Raw genomic sequence first — 27,525 nt, forward strand, 5'->3', positions numbered from 1 at the left:
GATACGTCACCAGGGGGGCTTCCAAGATGGCCAGGCTCGCGATCGTGGGCCACCGATTGGGGGGGTGCACGCGATCTGGGAGGGGGCCTATATTGTCGGGGCCGGCCCGCGGTATGGGTCCGCCATGTTGCATGGGGCTGCTGCCACAGGCAGCCGCCGCGAGCATGCGTGGATCCGTGGCCGGAAGTGCAGGGCCCCGTATTGGCAGCCAGAGCTCCACGGGGCCCTGCTAGCCCTCTGCAAAACGGAGAATCACTCTGACGTTTCTCCAGGAAAGTCCAGAGTGATTCGTACCCATTTCCCGTGGGCGTGGGGACATATCCCCATTATCAGAGAAATCCGCCCTAGGTGTGCAGCTCGCAGACTGCACAGTCCACTTTTCCTGCCAGATAACCTAGCACTCTGTGCAGAGAAAACCTGTAGGCGTGGCCCACACCATCACGCTAGCAGGGTGGGGCTCGGAATAAGATGGGAATCGAGAGATTGGTACAGCCAGGGGGTAGTGCCAGGTAGCTATGCCAGGGCACTGCCTGGGCATGACCCTCTCTCCCCGGGGGGCTATACTTACCAGTGTGCCCCTGGCAGGTTCCCTTTGCCCGGCTCCTGTTTTTGAAAAGCAGTTATAAATCTTGGGAGGCGGCAGGGAAGCTCGCCAATTGTATTTAAAAGTATTGAAATGAGGTTCTAGCCCTTCTACGGTGGGAACCTGTTTTGGTCATCGATAGGGGAGCGAGGAGAATTGGAAAGAAGATCTCGCTGGTGAGATTCTCATTTTCTAAGTTTGTGATATTTTGCACCTATGTTGCTGTTTGCGCTCATGGCAGATAATTAAAATGTGATTTTTTTTTCTGTATAAAAAACATCAAGTAATATGTTTTTGACTGATCACTGCACTGCAATTTTTTTGTTGAATTGATGAATTGTTGAAAGGTTATTTGCAGGTTGTGTTTCTGTAATGTAACAGAAAATTTGAACCCTTCTCACCTGGCAATCTTTTGGTAAACTCGACTAATACTTCAACGTGCAGTGTAGCATTTTCTGTGAGCCGGAGAAAATCCTCCATAGGGCTTGCAAGTTCCAGCAGCTGAGTGATAAAGATATAATGGTATCAGAAAATGCAAACATTTTCTTTTAAAATGTGTTGATACTTCATTCCAGTGTCAGAAGAGAAATGGAATATTTTTCCCACAAATGTCACAATAACCAGTGTGAACTATTTTAAATGCAGTACTAGCCTCGGACACCTCGGGCGAGCGCCGTTCAGTACTGGTCCCCACAAACGGCACTCGTATGGATCACCCAGGGGATTGGAGGCCCCCAATTACATGCCCTTTGGGCAGGGTGGTGTCCTGGCACTGCTGATGCCAACTGGGCACCCTGGCAGATACACTGAATTCTACTAAATTCCATGCTTTTATAGAATTTACAGTGCAGAAGGAGGCCATTCAGCCCATCGAGTCTGCACCGGCTCTTGGAAAGAGCACCCTACCCAAGCCCATACCCCCACCCTATCCCCATAACCCAGTAACCCCACCCAACACTGAGGGCAATTTTGGACACTAAGGGCAATTTATCATGGCCAATCCACCTAACCTGCACATCTTTGGACTGTGGGAGGAAACCGGAGCACCCGGAGGAAACCCACCCAGACACAGGGAGAACGTGCAGACTCCGCACAGACAGTGACCCAAGCCAGGAATCGAACCTGGGATCCTGGAGCTGTGAAACAATTGTGCTAACCACTATGCTACCATGCTGCCCACAAATATGAGCAAATCCCACACAGCATGCAGCCATGCCACCATGGAGACGAGCTCCATGATTCAGAGATGCAGACCTGGGCAGACGTTTGAACGCAGTGGAGTCAAGGGGCTCAGCAGGTTAGCCATCGAGCAGCCAGTGCCGCCTGGGAGGAAGTGGCAGCGGCCATCAGCATGTGGAATGTCACAAGGAGGCCCGCCGCACAGTGCTGCAAAAAGCTAAACAACATCCACCAGGCTGCATGGGTGAGTTGGCATCAGCTCCCGGCACTGGTCGTGCCTGTCACCCCTGTGCCCTTTCATCCCTGATGACCATGTGCCTGGCACTGCCCCCGCCCAGCACCACATCACGTCGCACCCCACCCATGCCTCATGCCCAGCAATGGTGTCCATGCCGACCCCCTGTGACTATCTAAAATGGCCGCCCTCAAAGGATAATGGGAATTGTGATCAGGCTGGGACACAGACAAGACACAGCTCATGTGTATTTTGCAAAAGCAAACCAGATCTGTACAGAAACTTGCACCTGCTAGAGGTCAATCACAGATCTCCCCAGGACAATGGGACTCAGAATGAAACATAACAGAATTAACAGAATCGGGGGTGCCTATTCACCTTATTTGGGAGTGCATACGTGCCTTGGACAATAACAACCAGGACTTGCCCAGTTATCAAGGTACCTGCCCCTAATTGGCCAGAATCAATTAGGGTGATCGAAATCCTATCGATCTATTGGATCCCGAGTTGGACCACCCAAAAGAGTGCAAAAGATCGGAGGATAAGAGGAACTGTGCAACCAACGCTCTGTCTCTTCACCCCACCAACTGCAGCATATCGACCAGCCAATTCAAGGACCCTCGATCACTACCAGAAGGACGAACCTGACATACCTGACAACTTCCAGCCACCACACGTGGGGAACTAGATAAAGGCCTTAGCTAACCTGCACAGAGCCGGTCACTTGAAAGTTAAGTAAAGGTCATTTAAGCTTTTAGATTATAGTCTGATGTGTAGTAGCGTATAAGTTATTAAGTATAGAACCAATCCAGGGGGCAACGCAATGACACAGTGAGTACTACTGCTGCCTCACGCCGCCGAGGTCCAGGTTCGATCCCGGCTCTGGGTCACTGTCCGTGTGGAGTTTGCACATTCTCCCCGTGTCTGCGTGGGTTTCGCCCCCACAACCCAAAAATGTGCAGGCTAGGTGGATTGATCATGCTAAATTGCCCCTTAATTGGACATGATGAATTGGGTACTCTAAATTTTTTTTTAAAGTATAGAACCAATCCTATGTTTGATCATAAACTATAATTGAACTAATACACTGGTTGTGTGGTCATTTGTCCAATACACGGAATGTACTCGCATCTTGTGGTTAATATTAATAAAGATAGAAGTCAGAGAGCAACACCCCGTGCGCCTTCCGGCCCCATGCTGCCTCAACGCCACCATAGATGTGCAGGGTAGGTGGATTGGCCACACTAAAAAAAAATTGCCCCTTCATTGGAAATTTGAATTGGGTACTCTAAATTTTTAAATATATATAACAGATGGGAGAGGGCCCAGACGGGCGGCAGAGTGCTGGTCATCAAAGTGCACACCACCTATGAGGAATGAGCACTCAAGGTCGTGGGGGAACCCAAGGTCAGATTGGTCACCGAGATGGAGATTGGCCTGCGCAACAGAGGTGAATAACCACCAGCCCCCATCCAGCTGAACGGTCACATGTGAGTAGTTCATGTCAGTATGTTGATCCTTCCCCCACTGACCACCTGCATAATCTCCAACAGGATCTCCATTTGATGGCGCTGGCTCATCTGGGGTGCCACCCCCACCCTCCCATGCCTCCCAAGGGAACATCTCAGAAGACAGCTCCGAGGATACCACCATAATAGTCATGTAATGGCAGTCATCCCCACCTTCCATCAGCACAGAGACACACACATCAGTGGGCAAAAACAGTGTTCAGGCTTCTGAGGCACCTTCAGGTGAGCACCACACAGCTGCAGATGCACATCAGGTGTAGGTAGAAGGGCGAATGAGGCAGCACCCTCAATGCGTGGCACTGAGGCCAACTGTAAGGGTGGCAACCGTAGTGGAGAGCCTGGTGCACTACGTCAGCACCATGAGTGGTGGTGTCCAAGGCATGGCTCAGTCAATGACAGCCATGACTGAACACCTCAGCAACATGTCCCTGACGCAGGTGAATCTTTCTGAGGAGCTGCAGAGTATGTCCCAGTCTCAGCTGGTCATTGCTGAGGCTTTGCGGAGCATTCCCAGATGCTGGGGGATGAATCCCAGTCTCAGGTGGACTTTGCCGGGTGCTGCAGAGCATGTCCCAGTCTCACGTGGACATTGCTGTGGTGCTCCAGACCTTGTCCCGGTTGATGAAGACCATGTTCCACAGGCAGGTGGACATTAGCGAGGCACTGCAGAGCATGGCCCACTCAGGGGGGTATTGCTGAGGGCCTCAACACTATGTGCCTCCCAGGGATGGCAGAGCCAGATGCGTAGGGGCATCCAGAGCTCAGTCCAGCTGCCCCTCCATCCCGAGATGACCCCTAGAGTCCTACGAGCACCAACCGGGATGAGGGGGCTTTGGCAGCCACCAGCACTTCCGAGTCTCCCCCCCCTCCACCTCCGACAACCGCGTGTCTCGGTGTCAGCATCTGGAACATGGTAGCAGGGCAGGGCATGTTCCGCCTATCGATGGGCAGGGGCCCTCTATTCCAGGGCCCCACCGAATGCCTGCCAGAAGCATTAAAGGCTAAAGGTCATGGTAAGCAGCAGGCTGCCTCCACCTCTGATGTGTGTTCTGGGGATGCATGTAGTGGCAGAGCATGGAAGGCTAAACACATAGAGGATCACTGAGAGGGCACTGGGTGGAGAAGGGGACTGGGGAAGGTGGGTGACTTCACGGATGCACTTATGGGCTGTTGGTTGGTAAATGCCACACATATCCCCGCTCCACATCTGGAATGATCCCAAAGCGTAAATGTTCGGGGCTGCTGTGAGCTTGATGGCCACCGGGAACGGGTATCCTCCTCCTCCTCCTCAATGTGGTGCCAAGTCCACAAGGACATGACACAGGTGCCGCACAGTCCCCTTGTTAAAGTAGAGCCTCCTGCAGCACATGTTGTCCGTCATCTGCTCGAGAGGCCAGCGATGCCTGTCCACCTTGGGCCGCAGCCGGCCTTCCTCTCTGGGTCCCTTGCTGGCCTGATGGGTGGCCAGGTCCTCAGGATGTGGGGTGGGGTGCTGTTCATGGGCCTCAAGCTTCTGTTAACACTTGTTGTTGCTTTCTCCAACATCTGGCCACCTGGCCTACCACCAGCACCGTGAGGGCAACTTCCGCAGGGTCCAAGATATCATCCATCTCATACAGTATCTATAAGGTGGAAGGAATTGGAGAGGGTGAGAGACTGACAACCAGCGATGGTTATCACCCCGGGATTCGCCAGTCTTCCATTGCTCCCCCCTCACTCCTTCCATTCTTCAGGGTAACATCCAACCCACCCAGCCCACGTACCCCCGGCTGCAGCGGGGGCCCCTGGGCACTGGTGCCCAGACACTGTACCCTGGACATCTGCAGGTAACATTACCTGGACTGGGCGCTGGTTTCCTGCCTGGTGCACACACCCACCTCTGGTCGTTCGCCAGTGCTGAGGCCCAGCCCCTTTGGACCATCCTTTGGGTGCTTGGATTTTGGCTGCTACATGTGTGGTGTTGAGGACTTCCGAGTCATGGCCAGTGTCCAGGCTTCACTGTCTGATTGGGATGCTAGGCAATAACTCCCACCTGTGACATGGCACGCCTACCCACAGGGATCCACTTGGGACCTGTAAAGTGCTCACTTTACCACGATTGCCAATTTCCTATTTGCAATAGCCTTCAGCCGCGTGGCCAGAGGCTGCCACAGTCAGTGAAAGTTATGTGTGGTCGGTGGGACAGACAGGCAGGAGCTGGAGTTGCCCCCGTTATGGTTACACATGATCCAAGATATGGCATGGCAGACCAGCGGGCGCTGCAACATCCACTACCCCTCCCCCAGCCCAGGGGCGAACCCCACACTCCACCGATGGTGACCCACTCACCTCCTGACTGAGACCGCTGCAGCGGGATCCTGATCTTGCCAATGAGAGAGGGTCGGTTTGATTGCAAACCAATTGATGCCCAGCGCGGTTCCCGATTTTGGCCTCCCCTGCTCATGAACAACATGGCCGGTAAATTGCACCCATTGATTTGTTCTTTAGAATGATGGGGTGAAAACTCTTGTTATTGGCCATTGTGCTAAGGATAGGTGGCGACTATTATTTAATCTTTGTGATGAAGCCATCACAAAGGGCAGCACAGTAGCACAGTGGCTAGCACTGTTGTTTCACAGCACCAGGGACCCGGGTTCGATTCATGGTTGAATCACTGTCTGTGCGGAGTCTGTACGTTCTCCCCATGTCTGATGGATTTCCTCCGGGCGCCCCAGTTACGTCTCGAAATACGTGCTTGTTAGGTTAATTGGGCATTCAGAATTCTCCCTCAGTGTATCCGAACAAGCGTCATGGTGTGGCGACTAGGGGATTTTCACAGTAACTTGATTGGAGTGTTAATGTAAGTCTACTTGAGACACTAATAAAGATTATTATTATTATTACAAACTAGGTGGATGGAATCTTCTTTCCTTTAGCTATTTATCTGGTGTGTTATCATTCCGGTATTTCTCTGGAACCAAATCATCAACTTCTTCAGTTTCTTCTTCATCATTGTCTTTGTGCTCTTGTATCTCTTTTTGTTCTACCATTGACTGTCTAGGTTGCAGTTCTTGGGTGTCTGAAAATGGAAAGGTGCAAGGGAGAGTTGTAGCAAGGGGAGATGGGGGAAAGCAAGAAATGCATGCTTCCACTCATACAAGAGCAATGTATAATGGATGCTGGAAATCTGACCTGAAATGTTAACTCTGATTCCTTCTTCACAAATGCTGCCTGATCTGCCGAGGATCTCCAGCATTTCGTTTTTAGTGCACGTTTATGCCCTCCACAGCTTGTAAATCAAAACAGATTATGGGATGGGAGATAAGTTGGATGTGAGAGGGATGATTAGGTATGAGGATAAAGTTATTTTGATGGTTTCAACCACGCTGCTGGTAACAGTTTCCAGAACGACCACCTCAATGGCGATGAGCGCCATCTCCTTCATGGGGTAAGGGCATGCATCTATGCCTGTCCCATACCATTGAGCTGCTGCTCTCTCTGGTTATGTGCCAGCTTGGCTTGCAAGAGAGAGGGGTGTGTGCAGTGACTGTGATACAATGCAGTTAGGTGATGTTGTTGTCTTGGTTGAATAGATGGCAGTATGTAAGCTGTGAAATGTGGATGTGAGACTTGCAACAATTCGAAGAGTATGAGGGTGAGGTGAAGCTATAAATGTTAGATATGAGTCATAGTACAGATTTTTGGGAGATGATGATGCGGGTGTGGTGAATTGAGCAGTTTGTGAGACTAGTGATGAAATTGCTGGGATATGACGTTGAACATATATTCATATGATCTCGTGTGAGATCATTGAACCTTTTACAATACTGAATCAAGTCCTCATGGCTTGATATCAAGCATTGACTGCCACAGCTATCTGGTTCAGCAGGAGCCCTTGGTGCAGGATCAGGAAAGAGAGTAATGTGATTTGTCCACAAGAGCCAGGAGGCCCTCCTGTCAAACTTTGTGATGGTCTCATTGTCTTTGCAAACTTTGAAGGGCCCCCTAGTCCCCTGTGGATAGCTGACACCAATCCCCCATTCCATTTCTTGCAGGATGGCCTCATGCAACATTGGAATATCTGGGAGTTTATGTCTGCCATATTGTCCCATTCTTGTGAATTCTCCAGATCAAATCTGACGACCGAGGTGCCAGATGGGAATGTGAATGATGTGGCTAAAAAAAGAGTTATGTGGCAGGAGCTCAGGAGTTACTCCCGCATGCACAGACAGAGCCACAAACGTTGGAGCAGTTGCTAAACTAGTGAATAAACTATTTGTTGAAAATCCTTGCTGTCAGTGATAGAGGAACCCAACACATTTACATGGTGTCAGGCGTTTGCAGTCAACTTTGCTGCATAGACTCACTTGTCTTTGATGAAAACATTACAGATAGTTGGGAAAAATTTGATTTGGAGTGGCATATTTACTGCAGTGCTACATTTTCTGACAAGTCAATAAAGGTATTTGCTTCTACTCTATTAAACCTGGCAGGCCCCAAGGTCATAAAAAATTTGAGTTGTTTGTTTTCCAGATGGAGGAAAAAGAGGGCCATGAAATAATCCTAACAAAATTCAAGAATATCTGCCCCCTGACAAAAAATCATAATTCTCGATAGACATGAGTTCAATTCAACAAACCAAAGAGCAGCTGAATCAATACAATCGTACACATCCACCAAAGAAATGTGTGTTTGAAATGCTCACTAATGAACTAATCAGGGATCGAATAGTTTGTGGGGATGATGGGTGCGATCTTCCGGCCATGCTGCACTGGAAAAGCATCATGCTGCGGTGCAGCATGTCCGGTGAAAGCCGGGAGACCCTGCTCCCGGGATCCATCTCACCTGCAACGCCTCGTGAGATTCAACGCAATCTTGCGAGACATTGCAAGGAGAATCCCATCCATAATGGGCGGGATCGCTTTTTGGTAAATCTGCATATTAGAGCGAGGCAGTAAGCCTCAATCTAATGTGCAGATTTCCAAGGTACCTGAAGCTTTGGGATTCAATACCTTCGCCTTGGGGACCGGTTTAACACTGGTCCCCATTGTCATGTGAGAGGACCTTTAAGAAATGGGTGTTTACAAATGGGTGCGTACATAAATATCTGTAGTGAGTGTACCTTTAAGAAATGGGTGTTTATTACTGCAGTGATGTCAGAGAGTGGGTGGAGCTGGGCTGTCTGTCAGCTTTTTACTTTTGCTTTAGGCTTTTTGCTGCAGGGTGGGTTTGGTTTCATTTTAGTTTTGGAGAAGCTGCAATCACAGCAGGATGTGTGTGAATCTCTGCAAGCTTATGAATGCCCATTTGCTGATTTCAATGTGGTAACTGTTCTCAGTAGTGAAGTTAAACCTGAGATGCTTTTGTTAAAGGTTTTGTTTTAAGTCTTATGGATGTTGAAAGAAAAGCTCAAGGATTACTTAGTGTTGTATTCTTTGGGGGTTGTATTTAAATTGATGGTTGCTAAGATGTTAACTGTATGTTTTAAAAAAGGTTAACTTGAGTTCATAGAATAAACATTGTTTTGCTTTAAAAAATACTTTTTCATTTCTGCTGTACCACACCTGTAGAGTGGGCCGTGTGCTCCCCATACCACAATCTATTAAAAGTTGTGGGTCAGGTGAACTCCATCATACACATTGGGATTCTCTAAACCCTAGCCCATAACAAATTGGGGGCTCGAGGGGGGATAAAAGTCTTTCTATTGGATTGGCTTAGTGAACTTAAAGACAGTGAAGGGTGAGCATATTGTGGTTGCTTTTCAGGGGCTGTATTTCAGTTTAAGTAGGGAGTGTGTTGTGGACAATGGCTCTTTCAGAGGCTCTGAAGTTTTTGGGGGTGGAAACGGTCACATAAAGTACCTTACGGACAGAGACTAAAAGCAGACTGTTAGATTTGGCAAAAACATTGCAATTAACATTACCTGACACAATGTGAAAAAATGAGGTAATTATGGCGGTGGCTAAGCATTTAAAGTTGCCTGAGATAGAGTCTGACTCATTAGAAATGGCAAAGATCCAGTTGCAGATTAAACAACTTGAACATGAAAAAGAATGGCCGTGAATGGTCGAGAGGGACAGTGCCAGGCTGCGGGTAGCCGGCGTGGTCGGTGGTAGCCTGGTCGGTGGTCCCAAGATGGCGGCCAAGATGGCGGCCCCCGTTGGTCGCATGTGTCGGGCGGCGTTGAAGATGGCGGCCAAGATGGTGGCCCCCATGAGTCGCACGTGTCAGGTAGAGTTAAAGATGGCGGCCCCCACGGAGAGCATGAGGCGGATGATGAGTCAGAAGGGGCGGTACCGGCAGGCACGCAGCCACGCTGCGGGGTCTGCGGGCCTGTGAGTCTGTGAGTCGGTCCTGCGATTTAGGAGCTTTGGGCCGGCCCAAGTAGACTTTGGCAAAATGTCCTTTCTTGCCGCCGTCGCTGCAGGTCAGGTTCCGAGCTGGGCAGCGCTGCCTGGGGTACTGGTTCTGAACGCAGAAATAGCAAGGCGGCCCCCCCGGTTTGGGCGGGCAGCCGCGCGGCACAGGCCTGGGACACCCTCGGGTCGGGTGATGGTCGCGCCTCTGGCGACCACGAGGAAATTGCGTGGTCGGAGGGGAAAGCATTCAGGCTCTGTAAGGCTACCTTTAATGAGGTGGATAGTTTTACTATCTCTTCTAGGTCGAGGGTACCCTTTTCGAGCAGGCACTGTCTGACACTGTTGGACCAGACTCCAGCCACATAGGTGTCCCGGATGGTGAGTTCCGTGTGCTGCGAGGCTGTGACGTCCTTGTAGTTATAGTTTCGAGCGAGTACCCTCAAATCACGTAGATATTCCTCCAACGATTCCCCGGGACGTTGACGATGTGTGGTGAGGAGATGCCACGCGAACACTTGGTTCACTGGCCTCACGTAATGTCTTTTCTGGATCACGACCGTGTCTGCGTTCGTGGTTGCGTCTTCGATTAGTGCAGAGATTCTGTGGCTCACCCGGGTGTGGAGGAGACTGAGCTTCTGTGCCTCGGTGATGGTGGGCGAGAAGGAGACGGCTAGGTAGGCCTCAAAGCAGCGGAGCCAGTGTGAAAAGATTCCTTTGGCTTCAGCTGCCTGCAGGTCGAGTTCCAGTCGATCAGATTTGAGGGTGGCTTCCATTACGATATCTTAGCATATTAAATTGATGCGACCATCAATTCACACGAGACGATTAGTAGAAGTGAACAGTGGTTTTAATAAGCTCTGACGCACTCCTGGGGTTGGCTCCAACCACGTGACCTCCTTTGTCATCACATTTTCACATGACCACTCAGTCTATATCTTCCCTATTTAGTTTGAACACCCAGTGCCATGGAGGCTCACCAAATGCCTGTGAGACCCTCTGAGGTACCATTATGCTTCGCCCACATTTGTGTGGTGTTCAGTACTAAACAGCGATCTGGCACGGCCTCCCAGGCGCAGCCATTGAGTCCCAGGCCCTGGGTGAATCCAGCGTTCGGGTATTTAAATGAGTCATTAGGCTCACTTAAAAATGCAGACCTGGATCTTGCCCAGCGACGGTGAGATCCAGATTGTGGCGGGTGGAGTGAGTCGAATGACTCACGATCGGCCTGGTGCCTGTACAGAGCCCAATTTGGGGCTCTCGTGTGATTCATTTGTTGCACCCGGCTCCATGGTCTTTACACAGTTGAAGGCATGGTATAAAGTACTGCTGCTGGTCTAAGAGAAAAATCAGAGATAAATCTGAACCAAATTACTTTTTGTTCTTTTGAGATAAAATTATGTAGCTGTAACATTTAAATTGCAAAAAATATTTGTTTTTCATGCATTTTCAATACATACAAATGTTCTTGCTGCTTCTTGGGGTATTCGGTACTTATGATGAGCTTCCACAATGTAGTCAAGGAGTTGTTGTTGTTCGGGAGTGAACTCTACTCTCTCCTGAATCTATACAAAATAATAGAAACATTTTCAGATTGCCCCAGTTCAGTTTTATCAGCCCTTATCTGAACTGAATATGTTGCGGAGAAACATGAAGCTATGTTTGCTGTGCACATTTATGTGGTTTACCAGTACACTCTGCCAGGGTGGCACGGTAGCACAGTGGTTCGCAAAGTTGCTTCACAGTGCCAGGGACCAGGGTTCGATTCCTGATTTGGGTCACTGTCTGTGGTTTGTCCCCATGTCTGTGTGAGATTCCTCCGGGCGCTCCGGTTTTCTCCCACAATGCCTGAAAGATGTGCTTGTTAGGTGAATTGGACATTCTGAATTTTCCCTCGATGTACCCGAACAGGCGCCGGAATGTGGCGACTAGGGGATTTTCACAGTAACTTCATTGCAGTGTTAATGTATACCTACTTGTGACACAAATAAATATTATCATTATTATGCCTTGAAGCACTGGCTTACTTATTCTGAGGGTTAGAATTCTTGTGCAGGCGACAGGAGATAAACACAAATCACAGAGATGCACAAGCAAAGAGATTCTCCTTCGAGAAGTCAAAGGAACCTCACCTGCTTTCTGGTGTCATTATTTCTCAGTCACATGAATATATACATTTTTGAAGATTTGCCCTTTTAACATATACCAACAGATTTTCACTATATTGTTGATTATGGTGAGGCAATGATTACTTGGAAATTATTTTAAGCTACTTGTTTTTATGTGCTGTGGTCAATGCAAGCCACATGGACCTCACTCTGTTTCAGAATGTTAATTTAGAAAAAGAGTACATGATCATAGTGACATGCTCTAGCTGCACAACCAGACAATTGATATGGAAAAACATCAGTGAAAAACACAAGTAAGAGGTGGACCAGGCAAAGGAAGAGCCAGTGATACAATGTATGAGCAAGACAAGACTTCAAACAGATCAGAGGGCAGTTAGGCTGCTCCTGGCTGTTGGAGAAACCTCATCCTGGAAACAACAATAGCAACACATAAGCAGCAACAACCTACATTTATAAAGCATGTCATAGTAGAAAAATAGTGCTAAGCACTTCACTAAGTTATAAATTAAAAATCCATTGTAAAGATGGAGGCCAAACTTATGATTCAATTAAGAATATATGCAAAAGGGTAATGGCTCTGTACAGTGTTTGAATTATGTCTTTCAAAGAGTCTCAGAGTACACTTTTGAGTTTTACACAACAGTATCGGACCCATAAGAAATGTGTGCAAATGTGAAGAATGTACTCATTGATGCACAAAATAATGTGTAACACCTCTAGTTCCTCTTGCTCAACAGAAAAAAAAATCTTACCAAGAAGCAATGTCCTTTCAAAATAGGGAATATCATTACAAGCAAGATAAACCCAGTGAGATATTTTTCATACTAAACCCAAATCATTACCTTCCCAGCCTTGGTTGTAGATGAAACCTGTTTGCTGTCAACCCCATCTTCCTCCACTTTTATGCTGCAGAAAAGGTCCATGACCTGCTTGGTGTTTTTCCGCAAACGTTTAGATTTACACTGGATTTCTGTCAGCAAACCTGGAAGAATATATTAGGTATTATAACATGCATTAAAATAAAAATAAAAGATTTTGTCATGAAGACTAACCACTTTCTGTTTTCATTCTCTATGGACAGCCAGCCTTCATTCGCTCAAGTCAGCATGATGTCACATTAGTGGGTTCCTGGTATATCTTTTGCCTGCTAGAGACTGGTAAGAACAAGGTAATTATGAACTATGTGCTGCTTCAGAATTCTTATATGGTCCAATAAGAAGCAGCAGGTCCCATCTCCAAGCATTGGCAGGGAATAAACATAAGGCACTCTGTAACTGGCTTCTTTTCTCCCTTACTCATCAATATTACCTAGTTTGCTGAAGGGATGCAAGTATCATGTGGTCTGTCTGAAGTTTTGTCTTGCTCATCCATGGTCACATAGAAAAAAGATGCAGGAGGAGGCCATTCAGCCCTTTGAGCCTACTCCACCATTCATAATGAACATGGCTGATCAACAAGTTCAATTCCCTGATCCCGCCTTCACCCCATACCGCTTGATCCCTTTAACCCCAAGAGCTGTATCTAATTCCTTTCTGAAATTACATAAAGTTTTGGCCTCAACTATTTTCTGAGGTAGCGAATTCCACAGATTCACCACTCTCTGGGTGAAGAAATTTTTCCTCACCTCAGTCCTAAATGTTTACCCCTTATGCTCAAACTATGGCCCCTAGTTCTGGACTCCCCCATCATCGGGAACATTCTTTCTGAATCTACGGTGTCTAATCCTACTGAAATTTTGTTATTTTGTATGAGATCCCCTGTCACTCTTCTAAACTCCAATGAATGTAATCGTAACCGACTTAGTCTCTCCTCATATCACAGTCCCGCTATCCAAGGAATCAGCCTGGTAAACCTTCGCCTCCATAGCAAGAACGTCCTTCCCCAGATAAGAAGGCCAAAACTGCATACAATACTCCAGATGTGGCCTCACCCAATGCCCTATACAATTTCAGTAAAACATCTCTATTTCTATACTCAAATCCACTCCTGATGAAGGCCAAAATTCCATTGGCCTGCTTTACTGCCTGTTGTACCTGCATGCTTACTTTCAGTGACTTGATGCACAAGCAAACCAAGGTCTCGCTGAGTATCCACCTCTGTCAATTTATACCCAATCAAATAATAATCTGCCTTCCTATTTTTGCTACCAAATGCGGATAATCTCACATTTTGTCCACATTATACTGCATCTGCCACGCATGTGCCCATTCACTCAGCCTGTCCAAATCCCGCTGAAGCATCTCTGCATCCTCCTCACAGCTCCCCTCCCACCCAAATTTGTATCATCTGCAAATGAAATGAAATTAAATGAAAATCGCTTGTCACGAGTAGGCTTCAATGAAGTTACTGTGAAAAGCCCCTAGTCGCCACATTCCGGTGTCTGTTCGAGGAGGCTTTTACGGGAATCGAACCGTGCTGCTGGCCTGCCTTGGTTTGCTTTCAAAGCCAGCGATTTAGCCCAGTGTGCTAAACAGCCTCTGCTGTTGGAGATATTTGGAGATATGTCCAAATCATTGATATATAATGTGAACAGTTGGGGTCCTAACACAGATCCCTGCAGTACGCCACTAGACATTGCCTGCCAATCAGAAAAAGACCCATTCATTCCAACTTTGTGCGTCCTATCTGCTAACCAGCTTTCTATCCATCTCAAGGCACTACCCAGAATCCAGTGCACTTTAACTTTACATGTTAATCTGCTATGTGAGACATTGTCAAAAGCCTTCTGAAACCCTATCCACCAGTTCTCCCTGATCAAATCTACCAGCTACATCTTCAAAGAATTCCATTAGATTAGTTATAAATCCATGCTGACTTTGTCTGATTACATCACTGCTTTCCAAATGCTATGCTATGAAATCCTTGATAATGGACTCTAGCAACTTCCCTACTACTGACGTTAGGCTCACTGGTCTATAGTTCCCTGTTTTCTCTTCTTCTCCTTTTTGAATAGTGGGGTTGCATTCGCTATCCTCCAATCTGTAGAAACCATTCCAGAGGCCAAAGAATTTGGAAAATGACCACCAATGGATCTACTATTTGAAGGGCCACTTCCTTAAGTACTCTGGGATGAAGATTATCAGGCCCTGGAGATTTGTCCGCCTTCAATCCCATTATTTTCCCAAAACCATTTCTTTACTAATACTAATTTATTTCAGCTCCTCACTAAAACCTGTGTTTCTTAGAATTTGCGGTACATTATTCATGTCTTCCTTTGTGAAGGCAGAAGCAAAGTACACATTTAGTTCCTCAGCCATTTCTTTGCTCCTTGTGATGAATTCCCCTGTTTCTGACTACAAGGGGCCTACATTAGTTTTTAATCAATCTTTATGCAGTTTAAAGTCACCCATAATCACAGATGTTCCTTTATCACATACATCTCTGATTTCCTGTCTAATGCTATTCCCAACATTACCACTGTAGTTTGGTGGTCTGTATACCACCCCTATGAAGTTTCTTAACTCGACCCAGACAGATTCCACTTCATCTATACTAATATATTTCCTCAATGTTGGATCAATATCTTCTTTAATCAACAATGCAACTCCACTAGTTTTTCCTTTCTGTCTGTCCTTGCTAAAAACTGAATGGCCCTCAATGTTTAGTTCCCATCCTTGGTCACTTTGGAACCATGTCTCTGTAATTCTAACTATATCATAGCCCTATACAACTATCTGCACAGCTAATTCATCCATTTCATTTCAAATGGTCCATGCATCCAGGTACAAAACCTTAAGGCTAGTCCTTATAACATTCCTTGTCTTGTCCCTTCCAATTTTTACAGTCACCATGCAGACCACTGAATAGAGGGTAAACAGAAGTGTCTCACATGGAAATTGTGTTTTAATGTTCACTTGCTGGCACTCACTTATCCCATCCATGCCGTAAAGCATCATGAAACACTCACAGGGCGGGATCCTCTGTTTCTGAGACGAGTGTTGATGCCGGTGCAGAATTTGTGGAGTTCCACGACAGCAAAACGGGCACCGCACCTGGACCAATCCCGATACTGTTAAGGGGCTAACACCGACACCGCGTGGAACACAATCGATTCCAATGAGAAACGGTGAGGTATGTCGGTTTCATGATTGACACTCAGGAGGCAGACAAGATGGCAGCAAAACGCGCGGCCCCAAGATTCACCGACGCTGTGCTGGAGACCCTCCTGGCCATGGTGGAGGAGAAGCAGATGACCCTGTACCTGGGCCCGGGAAGGAAACTGCCAACTGCCGCCATCCGCTGTGTATGGGCGCAGGTGGCAGAGGCGGTCATCGCCGTGGGCAACACTGTCTGAACTGGCCAGCAGTGCCGAAAAAAACTGCACGACCTCCTCAGGGTAGCCGAGGTAAGTAGGCAACCCTGTGCCCCTGGCACCAACCCCCGTAACTACACCTGTAACCCGACACCCCACCCTACCCGGAGGGCGGCAGAAGCCCCACCCTGCATCACATGCCAGCACCCATACTGGCCACTATGCTAAGTGTCCTGGCCAGTGAGGCCACTAGCTAGCAGCCCTTGGGCTGCAAGCGTCGGACAGTCTAACAATGTCATTTTTTGTTTCCCCCCAGGAGTGGGAGAAGACAGGAGGGGTACCGCCTGACCTGTGGCCCCTAACCATGGCTGAGCAGAGGGCCCTGGATGTGGCCGGCGGCCCGGCGGTTGCCGTGGTGGAGTTCGGCCGCGGGCAAGGAAGTGAGACCCTGGTGTTTGCAGTTCCCCGTGACACGTGTGTCAACTACCTCCAATACCGATACCACTTTCGCTCCCCACCACCCTCACCCCCATGCCATCCTCACCCCGACCTTCAACCTACACCACCCCACCCCTCACCCTACATCACCCCCACCCTCACCATTCCCCACCCCCACCCTCACCACGCCACCACCCACACGCTTGCCCCCATCAACCCCGGCCCAATTTTTAATCATGCGTCTTGCCTTGTGCTTGCAGGAACTGCTGGAGATGGGGCGGGTCCATCCGGTGTCCCCCGCCCCAGCCAGTGCCACAGCCGGATGTGAGCACCTCGGATGGCAGCCCTCCATCTTAGACTCAGGAGAATCTTGGGCTCGAGTCGGAGAATGACACTGACTTTGTGTCACAGCTGTCTCCAACACGCTCCACCATCCCACAGACACTCACCTCAGTTGGACACTATCTGGTGCACATCATACAGCTGATCTGGAACAGCAGGTGGAGGTAAGAACACTCAAGGAGGTGGGGGGGGGGGGGGGGGGGGGGGGGCGGATGGCCAGAGGACAGGCTAACCCCAGCGACTAGCTGCCATTCAGATAGGTTTCGGGCTTCTGGAACAAACATTCCCATCAATCGTGGCGATGCAGTCGCAGAGCCAGGGACTACATGAGGGAGTGTTGGTGAGCATCCATTAGCTGCAGGTGCAGTTGGAGGGATCCAACTGCATGCAGCAGCAGGAGGTGGTGCCGACCATGCGTGCCACCAAGGCCGACACCACACGGGTGACATCCATGGTGGAGGCATTGGGGGCAACGGTTTTGGCTATGGATCAGCATGACCATGGCCTGGAACATTCTGTGCAATATACAACCAGGACAGGGCTGCCGCCTCACCGGCAACCATGTGTCAGAGACACCTGAAAATCACAGTGGCGCTCCTGAGCATGACCCAGTCACAACAGGCCATGGCTGGGAACATCGGCAACATTGCCCAGGCTCTGACCAATTGTGTGCAGACACAGAGGGAGGTGACTCAGTCACAGTGCGAAGTCCCAGACAGAGATGTCCACTCCCTGTGCGCCATGGCCGCGAGCATGCAGACCCTGGTCGAGACCAGAGCAGGCCTCCAGGACTGGCAGCACCAAGTGGTGGGGGAGCTTCAGGAGATATCTCCGCTCGCACCCCCATGGAGTAGCCCAAGGGCCATCGGGCAGCCTGAGGGAGGAGGAGGTGATGGGGCCTGTACCGGTGACCACCACAGGGGAGGTGCAGAAACGCTGCAGCACCTCAGACTTCCCCCCCCCCCCCACCCCCAACCTGTCCGGGGAGGGAGGGTGGGGGGTGGGATCTTGTCTCCTTTCCCCTGGCCAGAACCGCCCCCGCCCTCCGCACCCCCCAATTGATGAACCTGGAGGCGATCGGGGATTCACGTGCGTGTTGGCCCTGGCGCACATATCGTGCGGCCTGCCTTGTCAGCCACGGGCCCCATGTCCTGCTGATCCTTTCCCTCCACACATCCTCATCGAACTTGGTGCTCCTCCTACTCATCCAGCACGTTGCCCTTCTGTTGCCCCTTTGCTACCGACGTTATGGAGTACACAGTGGGTTGCCACGATGTGGGAGACCCTCTCAGCTTTAAGCTGGATGCCCCCTCGAGAAGGGCTTCAGGAGGCCAAAGCACCGCATGAGCAGGGACCTGGTTTCTGTATGGGCATCATTGTAGCGGGAGTCCGCATCGGTTTGTGGCCTCCGGAATGGTTTCATCAGCCAGTACTGCAGCTGATAACCCCTATCAGCCAGGACCAACCTCCCAGCCTCATGGGCATCTTGAACATGTCAGGAATCGTCGAGTGTACCAGGATGAAGGTGTTGTGCACACTGCCCGGGCATTGGGCGGAGATGTGTATGATGCGCAGCTGATGGTCACATATCAGTTGCACAGTCATCGATTGGAACCCCTTTTGGTTTGTGTAGAGTGGCCTGCCATCTGCAGGTGCTTGTAGGGGGACATGCTTGACGTTGATCTCACCTCCTGGTGTCATGTCAGAGTACCTTTAAGAAATGGGTGTTTTTTACAGAATAACTGTCGTGAGTGTACCTTTAAGAAATGAGTGTTTATTACTGCAGTGATGTCAGAGTGTGGGTGGAGCTGGGCTGTCTGTTAGCTTTTCGTGTCACTTTGAGAAAAGCTTGGGTATGTCTGTGTTTTTTTGGTTTCGTTTCAGTGTTGGAGCTGCAGTCAGCCACAGAATGTGTAATGTTGTTCTCTCTGCCATGTAAAGACTATCTCTTGATCATTTATAACTGTTCTCAGTAGTGAATTTAAACCTGATGTGCTTGTGTTAAAAGTGTTTTTTAAGTCTTATGGATGTTAAAAGGAAAGTAAGGATTACTTAGTGTTGTATTCTTTGGGGGTTGTATTTGAATTAACGGTTACTAAGATGTTCACTGTATGTTTTAAAAAGGTTAACTTGAGTTCATAGAATAAACATTGTTTTGCTTTTAAAAACTACTTTTCCAGTTCTGTTGTACCACACCTGTAGAGTGGGCCGTGGAATTCTCCACACCTTTAGGGGCCAAGCCCTCACATTGAGGGGCTAGGCCCGCGCCGGAGTGGTTCCCACTCCGCCGGCTGATGTGAAAGGCCTTTGGCGCCACGCCAGCCGGGGCCTAGAGGACTTCGGTGGCCGGCGTAAGTCCGCGCATGCGTCGGAGTGTCAGCGGCTGCTGGCGTCATACCGGCGCATGCGCAGAGGGGTGGGTCTCTTCCGCCTCCGCCATGGTGAAGGCCATGGCAGAGGCGGAAGAAAAAGAGTGTCCCCACGGCACAGACCCGCCCGCCGATCAGTGGGACCCGATCGCGGGCCAGGCCACCGTGGGGGCACCCCCCGGGGTCAGATCACCCCGTGCCCCCCCCCCAGAACCCTGGAGCCCGCCCACGCCGCCAATCCCGCTGGTCAGGTAGGTGGTTTAATCCATGCTGGCGGGAGAGGCCTGTCAGCGGCAGGACTCTGGCCCATCGCGGGTGGAGAATCGCCGCGGGGGGCCCGCCGACCGGCGCGGCGTGATTCCCTTCCCCGCCGAATCTCTGGGGGTGGAGATTTCGGGACACGGCTGGGGCGGGATTGACGCCGGCCCCGGGCGATTCTCCGACCCCCCAGCGGGTCGGAGAATCCCGCCCATGGCTCTCGTCCTAGACTCCCAACAACAGAAATAGATTCTTTTAATTTTCCCTTGATGTCTTGAAAACTTTGATCAAATAATGCTTAATAATATCTGATGGGTGCCAGTGGAGTGTCAGGAAAATCAGCCATAATAGTTTAGTGAGGATTATGTACCTTGTTTTTCTGTGGTGATTAGTAATTACTTACATTCTGCCAGCATTCCCACTGCCTTGCATTTCTTCAGTCGACATTCCTGACATTTCCTCCTCATGTACATATCCATTTCACAATTACCACCAGTCTTACATTTGTACACAGCATTCTTGGTAATACTGCGGCGGAAGAATCCTGTTTGGAAAATGAGACAATTTCATATAAATTGTTAATTTCTCGTATAAGTAGACAAATCATTCTTTTTTTGAAAATGATGTATCGTATTTATTGTTTATTTCTGTTCTTACATTCCCGATATCCTGAGGAAAATCAGAGAACAGAGTTGCAAGTTTCTATAAAGTTATCGCAAACAACAATGCAGGAGATTTTGATCTTAACTATGCCTTGTGAAAAGGCACAAAATTTAGCCGCAATCTGTAAATAATAATAGCTTCTTGTCACAAGTGGCTTCAATTAAGTTACTGTGAAATGACCCTAGTCGCCACATTCCGGCGCCTGTTTGGGGAGGCCGGTACGGGAATTGAACCCACACTGCTGCCTTATTCTGCATTACAAGCCACCTGTTTAAGCCCACTGTACGAAACCAGCCCTTACATAAGATCAGGAAGCCTTATTGTAAATATTAAAAGTAGATGGGCGAAATAATGTTTTCCCGTTGGCTACTTTATGCTGTTTTGCCTCATGGGAGAGACTAGAACTGGGGTCAATATAGGGGGTGGGATTCTCTCAGCCCACGCCGGGCCTGAGAATCGCCGGACCGAGCACGAATTGTGCGATGCCGCCTCGACGCCGGTCCGCCTGGGGAGCGGAGAATCGATGGCATAGGTGCCTGAGCGGCCGCAAAAAAAAATCCGAGTCCCACCGGCGGCGTCCACCTGTGGTCTTACCCGGCGGGACATCGGCGTGCAAGCATCCGGGGGCGGCCTGGTGGGGGGGAAGAGGGGTCTTATCCCGGGGGGGGGGAGGGGCATCCGCTGTGGCCTGGCCCGTGATCGGGTCCTACCGATTGGCGGGCCGACCTCTCGGGCTGGGTGCCTCTTTTTCTCTGCGCCGGCGCCTGTAGCCCGACGCCATGTTGCGCCTGTAGCCCGACGCCATGTTGCGCCTGTAGCCCGACGCCATGTTGCGCCTGTAGCCCGACGCCATGTTGCGCCTGTAGCCCGATGCAGAGAAGGGAGCCACTGTGCAAGCGCGCATTGGCGCCGGTCGCAGTGTGCATGCGCAGACCCATGGCGCCCATTTGACGCAACGCCGTTTACGACGGCGTCAACACTTAGCCTCAGGATCAGAGAATCTCGCCCAGGGTTTTCCATATAAGGTGGAGAGAGATAAGAAATATTTTTTCTGAGAGTCATGAGTCTTTGGAAATCTCTTCTCCAGAGAATGATAGAGACAGAGTCATTGACTATTTTTAAGGCAGAGATAGATAGATTATTGACTAACAAGGGTCTTAAAGTTTTTCAGAGGTGTGTGGAGTTGATGCCACAATCAGATAAACCTTGGCCGGGATTCTCCCTTCTGGGGACTAGTCCCCACGCCGGCGGGAAAACCGGCGCCAATGGCACCGGCGTCAACGGCCCCCAAGGTGAGGAATTATCACCTTTCTGGGGGGCTAGGTGGACACTGGAGTGGTTGGCGCCGCTCCAGCCGGCGGCAAAGGGCCGGAGCAAGATCGCGCATTCGCGGAATAGCCTGCGTGATCTTGCGCATACGCGGACTGGCCAGAGTATTTCCGCGCAAGCTCGGGGGTTCTCTGCTCCGCACCCGCCCCTGGGCAATATGGCGGAGAGGTGCCCGGCACGGAGTAAAGAAGTTCCCCCACAGGTCCGCCGCAGATCGGGAGGCCCCGACCGCGGACCCTCCCTTATTGCGTTTGGGCTGGGGGGGATTGGGACGGCAATTAAAAATGGGGGGTTTATACACTGCTGAGGTTTCACCTTGATAAGGGAAACCCCCCCCCCCCCCCCCACCCCACCCCACTATAGTTAATAGTGCAGATGTGTCGTGTAATCTTTACTTAACTAATTCCTTGTAATATGTTTAAATCTAATTCAGTGTAATGGAATAAATTAGCTTTGTGTATTAAACACAGCTTGCTGTTCTTTGTTAGCACTACAACCTTCACCATCCTGAAAGAATTAAAACAAGGACACAACAGTGGAGACTCCAGTTCTCCTGGGAACCTGTGTTGCCTGTACCCAATGAACAAAGCAGATGGCACTGGCTGCAGTTGGCAATCGTGTTAAACAGCAAACAGCACAATAATGTGTAACGAATGGGCGAACTTTAATCTCTAGGCCCATTTTATAAGGTTATTAAATGTAACTGTGTTTGGGTGCTGTTTCCTTTAATAGTTGTTAGTTATAAAGCATCAATGAACATTTTATACAGTGCAATTAAACTGTGAAGCATAATTTTTATTATGTATGACTGTATATTTTTTATATCTGAAAATCTTCAAACCTTATTGCTTTCAGTCTTTTCTGTCTAATTGGACACACTTACAGTGATGAATACAAACATACTTTATGGATCTGTAGTTATTGGAGTTTAGAAGAATGAGAGGTGAACTTATTGAGACATATAGAATTCTCAGGGGGCTTGACAAAGTAGTTGCTGAGGGGCTGTTTCCTCTTGTGGGAGGGTCTCGGAGCAGAGGATGAGAAAAATATCAGCCATGACTCGATAGGAAGAGTGGCCTAATTCTGCTCCTATGTCTTATGGTCTTATGGCATAATCAAAGAGTAAGGAGTTGTCCATTTAAGACATAGATGAAAAGGAATTTCTTCTCTCAGAGGGTAGTGAATCTGTGGAATTCTGTACTGCAGAGAGCTGTAGAGGCTGGGTTGTTAACTATGTTCAAGACTGAGGTCGACAGAACTTTTAATCATTAGGAAATCAAGGGTTGTGGGGATAAGGCAGGAATGTGGAATTAAGGATATCATATCGGATCAGTCATGATCTCATTGAATAATGCAGCAGACTCGATGGACCAAATAGCCTACTTCTGCTCCTATGTCTTATGGTCTTATGATCTCATAAATGATGAGTGAAGCAGTATGAAGACAAAGCATTGCGATATAATAAAAATACACTCTTACCTTTGCATCCTTCACAGGTTAGTGCATTATAGTGATACCCTGAGGCTTTGTCCCCACACACCACACACAGCTCCTCCTCACCCTTTATTCGCAAAGATGAATGGTTGAGTCTAGATCTTTTCATCACAGGTATTCCTGCATCAACATCACTGGGGCCCAGGTACTGTGGTTTGTTTAGCTCATATGAGTTAGGTGAATAATGTCCTTCTGGTGAATACTGTGGGTAATAACTGTGGGTAGAGTAGTGTGCTTGTGTCTGGGGTGTCGCCACTGTAGAGAATTGCATGCTGGGATACTGGCTGTATGGAGTCATCTGCAGATCCGGATCTTGAAGAGGATAGCTGATCTGATCTGTCAGAACCTCTGGATTTAAAAAAAACTATAAATTATCGTTAAGCAATAAATCTTACCATAAACCTTTTAATATTTCCAATGAAATTATTCAACTATCCTTGATTTTAAGGAATAAATCATTGATTAACTTGAAATGTTGCAGCAATGTAACTTTTTGACACTGTTTACTTTTAGAGACAACGGATGACTGAGGGAATAGTTCTCCCGTTTTGAGAATAAGTGCAGTGACAGGAGGCTCCAGCAGCGCCTTTCCCAGTGACCAAAATGGTGGGATCCAGAGCCAGCTTTTGCACTTGGAACTTCATTAATTATATACAGGCAAGTTACCCTCTGGGTTACCTGGCATCTAAAAGCTGATTCATCTGCCTGCAGTCAGCTGGCGGGTTCAAAGTTCCCAGCACTGTATTTAAATACCAGTCCTGTGTACACACATCATGCTGTCTAGCCCACCTGTCTTCACCTGACCGTACAGGATGTCAACAAGCTAGAGGGAAAATTCTAGCAGCCTCAAGAAGAGGTTTGTTCCTTGATTCGACCACCTTCACCCAGAGCCCATCACCTGTGAGGTACTCATGCCCCACTGTATCTTTAACTTTTTTTGCACCAGATAGATACGTGTGTGGAACCAGGTTACAGGAAACCACTGTATTCCCCAACCCCAGGCACAATACCGATCTAACTCAGTGACACAGGAGGGTACGATGCTGTCCATGAAGATCAGCTCGGCGTGGAGATGGAGGGCAGGAGCAAGCTTGTCCCAGCAGAGTGGTGAACAGTGCAGCAGGAGCAGCACAGCATTATGGCAGAATGGTTGCTGCACTCATCTCGAAGACTGTTGTGAAATGAGGACTGCCTTGTACATGCGACTCTTTAGTAATCGGGTTTTAGACTGGCGTATTTCCACACTGGCCTGATGCAAGATTGAAAGGCCTAACGGGCAGCTTTTAATGAGCATTCCTGAGATGCACATGACATCCATACCACCAGCCAGGGGGAAGATTGACACCCCATTAACACGCCATTGGGAGAATTGTAATGTGATTTAACGCCACCAGATTTGCGACCTTCTGGCTCCCGCTAGATTCTCCACTTCCACCCACCACTGAACATGCTGCCGATGGGATGGGAGAATTCCGCCCTTACCATCTACCATCCGCCAGTCTGAAAAAACAACCATCTACCATGTCTCGCCATTTTCAGCCCTTCAGCCATTTGTTATCCAATTGACTCTGACTCTCCTATTCCAGGAACCTCAATTTGCCTTTATTGTTATACCTTGTTGAACACATTTGAGCACAGCCACCAAGTTCCCTTCATCAACATTCTTTCTTGTTACATCAAATAATGGTTTACGTTGGCGTTAGGAGCAGTGCCCAGAAGCAATTTCCCCACTCATGTCATGCAAATTTATGCATGGCAGGGAGCACAAGGGATTCCATTCCAAATCCCGCTATTGGTCTGCCATTATGAGCAGGCAGCCCGATAGCAAGGTCTGGTGGCACCCCCACACAATGCAAATCCTTTCTCCCCCACTGCTGACAAGTAACGGCATCCACCCCCCTCCCCCCCACACCCCACCATGGGAATACTAGGTCACCCACCCCTCACTGCCTGCACGCATGAGGGTGAACCGCTGCCCCCCCCACGTCATAGGACTACATGCATGTCAAACAGTGACAGCAGTATGCTATAGTTGGAGATAAGTGATCCCACAATCAATGCAGTCCTGTCACATCCAGTTGCGAATAGTATGGATAATTAAACAACTGCTGAGAGGAAGAGGCTGACAAACATCCCTCTCTTCAATTATGGCAAAATCTAGAATGTTAGTGTAAAAGACAAGGCTGAAGCATTTGCAACCATGTCAGCTGGGATTGCAGCGTGGATGATTCATCTCAGTCTCCTCCTGAAATCCGCACCATCACATATGCCAGTCGCGAGCCACTTTGGTACATTCCACATAATATTGCGAATCAGCTGACGGCACTGGATACTGCAGAGGCTTTGGGCTATGACAACACCCCACATGTAGTGCTGAAGACTTGTGCTCCAGAATTAGCCTCACCCTTTTCCAAGTTGTTCTAGTACAGCTACAACGTTGACATGTACCCAGCAATTTGGAAAACTGCCGAGCTATGTCCTGTCCATTAAAAACAGGGGACAGTATTCTCCATTAGCAGGAATTCCTCTTCACCGGCAGTGCATCCAATCCCGCAGATTTCCCAACGGCATGGGTTGGCCACAATGGGAAACCCCATTGGCCGGCTGTTGGGATGGAGGATTCTGCTGCCGGTGGGGACGTGCCGTGCCAGAAAACAAGTTTGGCGGAATGGAGAAGCACGCCCAGGGACTCCTCGCAGTTCCGTCGCATCTGTTCCAATGATGCTACTTTCCAAAACGATGCTGCTGACATGTCTTCATTCTTCCTTAATCATGGTTTCCCACCCACTGTGGTCGACAGGGCTTTCAACTGTTTCCAACCCATCTCCTACACCTCTGCTCTCACCTCTTCCCCTCAGTCCCAGAACCAGGATAGGGTCCCTCTTGTCTTGACTTTCCACCCCATCGGCCTCCGGATTTAAAGGATCATCCTCTGCCAATTCCACCAACTCCAGCACCACTGTCAGCATTTCAAGGGGACCGTTCCCTCTGGGATACCCTGGTCCACTCCTCCATCACCCCCAACAGCTCACCCTCTTCCCATGCTACCGCAGAAGGTGTAACACATGCCCATTTACCTCCTCGGTGCTCACCATCCCTAAACACACTTTTCAAGTAAGGCAGCGCTTCACGTGCACCTCCTTCAATGCTTTACACTGGAGAGACTAAATGCAAACTGGGTGACCACTTTGCAGAACACCTTTGATCCACCCACAAGAAGGTCCCAGAAATTCCTGCAGTTTGCCATTTCAACCCACTGTCCTGCTCTAACATCCGTCCTTGGCCTGCTACAATGTTCGACTGAAGTCCAGCGCAACCTGGAATATCAGCATCTCATCTTCCGATTGGGCACCTTCCGGACTTAACATTGAGTTCAACAACTTCAGACCGTGAACTCTTTCCTCCACCTTCACCCAAATATTATTTCTATCAATTTATTTTCATTTCTTCCATTGATCTGTTTCTTCCTTATTATTCTCCCCCCTCCCCCATCCAACTTGGGTCATCTGTTCCCTATTCTTAGTTGCCATTTGACACTTTGCTCACCTTTGTTCTGCCATTAACGCATTCTAATCTTGGCAGCACGTGGTGCAGTGGTTAGCACTGGGACTACAGGGCTGAGGACCCGGGTTCGAATCCCAGCCCTGGGTCACTGTTCGTGTGGAGTTTGCACATTTTCCCCATGTCTGCATGGGTTTCACCCCCACAACCCAAAGATATGCAGGTTAGGTGGATTGGCCATGCTAAATTGCCCCTTAATTGGAAAAAGAAAATTGGGTACTCTAAATTTATAATAACAAAAACACATTCTAATCTGTTTATGTGCCACTATCTGCACCCTTCTTATCCTTAATCACCTCCTTTTGTCTCTCTGTCCATGACATCTTTGTCAATCTTACCTTTCGCTGAGTTCCCTATCCAACACCACCACTCCACGTACGCCCACAAATAAATCTGACCCTATTTCATAACAATAATAATCTTTATTGCCACAAGTAGGCTTACATTAACACTGCAATGAAGTTACTGTGAAAACCCCTAGTCACCACATTCTGCCGCCTGTTCAGTACACAGAGGGAGAATTCAGAATGTCCAAATTACTGAAAAGTGGGGCCGGGATTCTCCGACCCAGGGCCGGGTCAGAGAATCGCCGGGGGTTCTCGCGCCACGCTGCTCCCATGCCAGCCCACCGATTTCCCCCGGCGATTCTCCGGGCCTCGACGAGTCAAGTGCCTGCCATGTTCGGCCAAGTACCGCCGGCATAGGTTATGTATGGTCCTACCCAGCGGGACCTTGGAGTTCTGCCTACGGGGGCCGTCCTGCTGGGGAGGGGGGGGATCCGACCCCGGCGGTGGGGCCTACCGATCGGCAGGCGGGCTATTTCCATGGG

General features: G+C 49.0%; 1 protein-coding gene across 3 annotated transcripts in view; it reads right to left on the minus strand.

Annotated features, from left to right (window-relative positions):
• The window catches only part of LOC119978769 (bile acid receptor-like), a 185,180-nt gene that overhangs the window by 39,989 nt on the left and 117,666 nt on the right, over positions 1-27,525 (minus strand). For all 3 annotated transcript variants that reach the window (XM_038820630.1, XM_038820628.1, XM_038820629.1), the window contains 5 exons: positions 23,121-23,483; positions 20,053-20,193; positions 12,833-12,972; positions 11,322-11,426; positions 985-1,084 (listed from right to left, as the gene is read on the minus strand). In XM_038820630.1, coding sequence (XP_038676558.1) covers positions 985-1,084; positions 11,322-11,426; positions 12,833-12,972; positions 20,053-20,193; positions 23,121-23,483 — 849 coding nt within the window. The remainder of the gene's footprint in view (positions 1-984; positions 1,085-11,321; positions 11,427-12,832; positions 12,973-20,052; positions 20,194-23,120; positions 23,484-27,525) is intronic.

This window comes from Scyliorhinus canicula, chromosome 15 (assembly GCF_902713615.1).
Source record: "Scyliorhinus canicula chromosome 15, sScyCan1.1, whole genome shotgun sequence".
Classification (NCBI taxonomy): domain Eukaryota; kingdom Metazoa; phylum Chordata; class Chondrichthyes; order Carcharhiniformes; family Scyliorhinidae; genus Scyliorhinus; species Scyliorhinus canicula.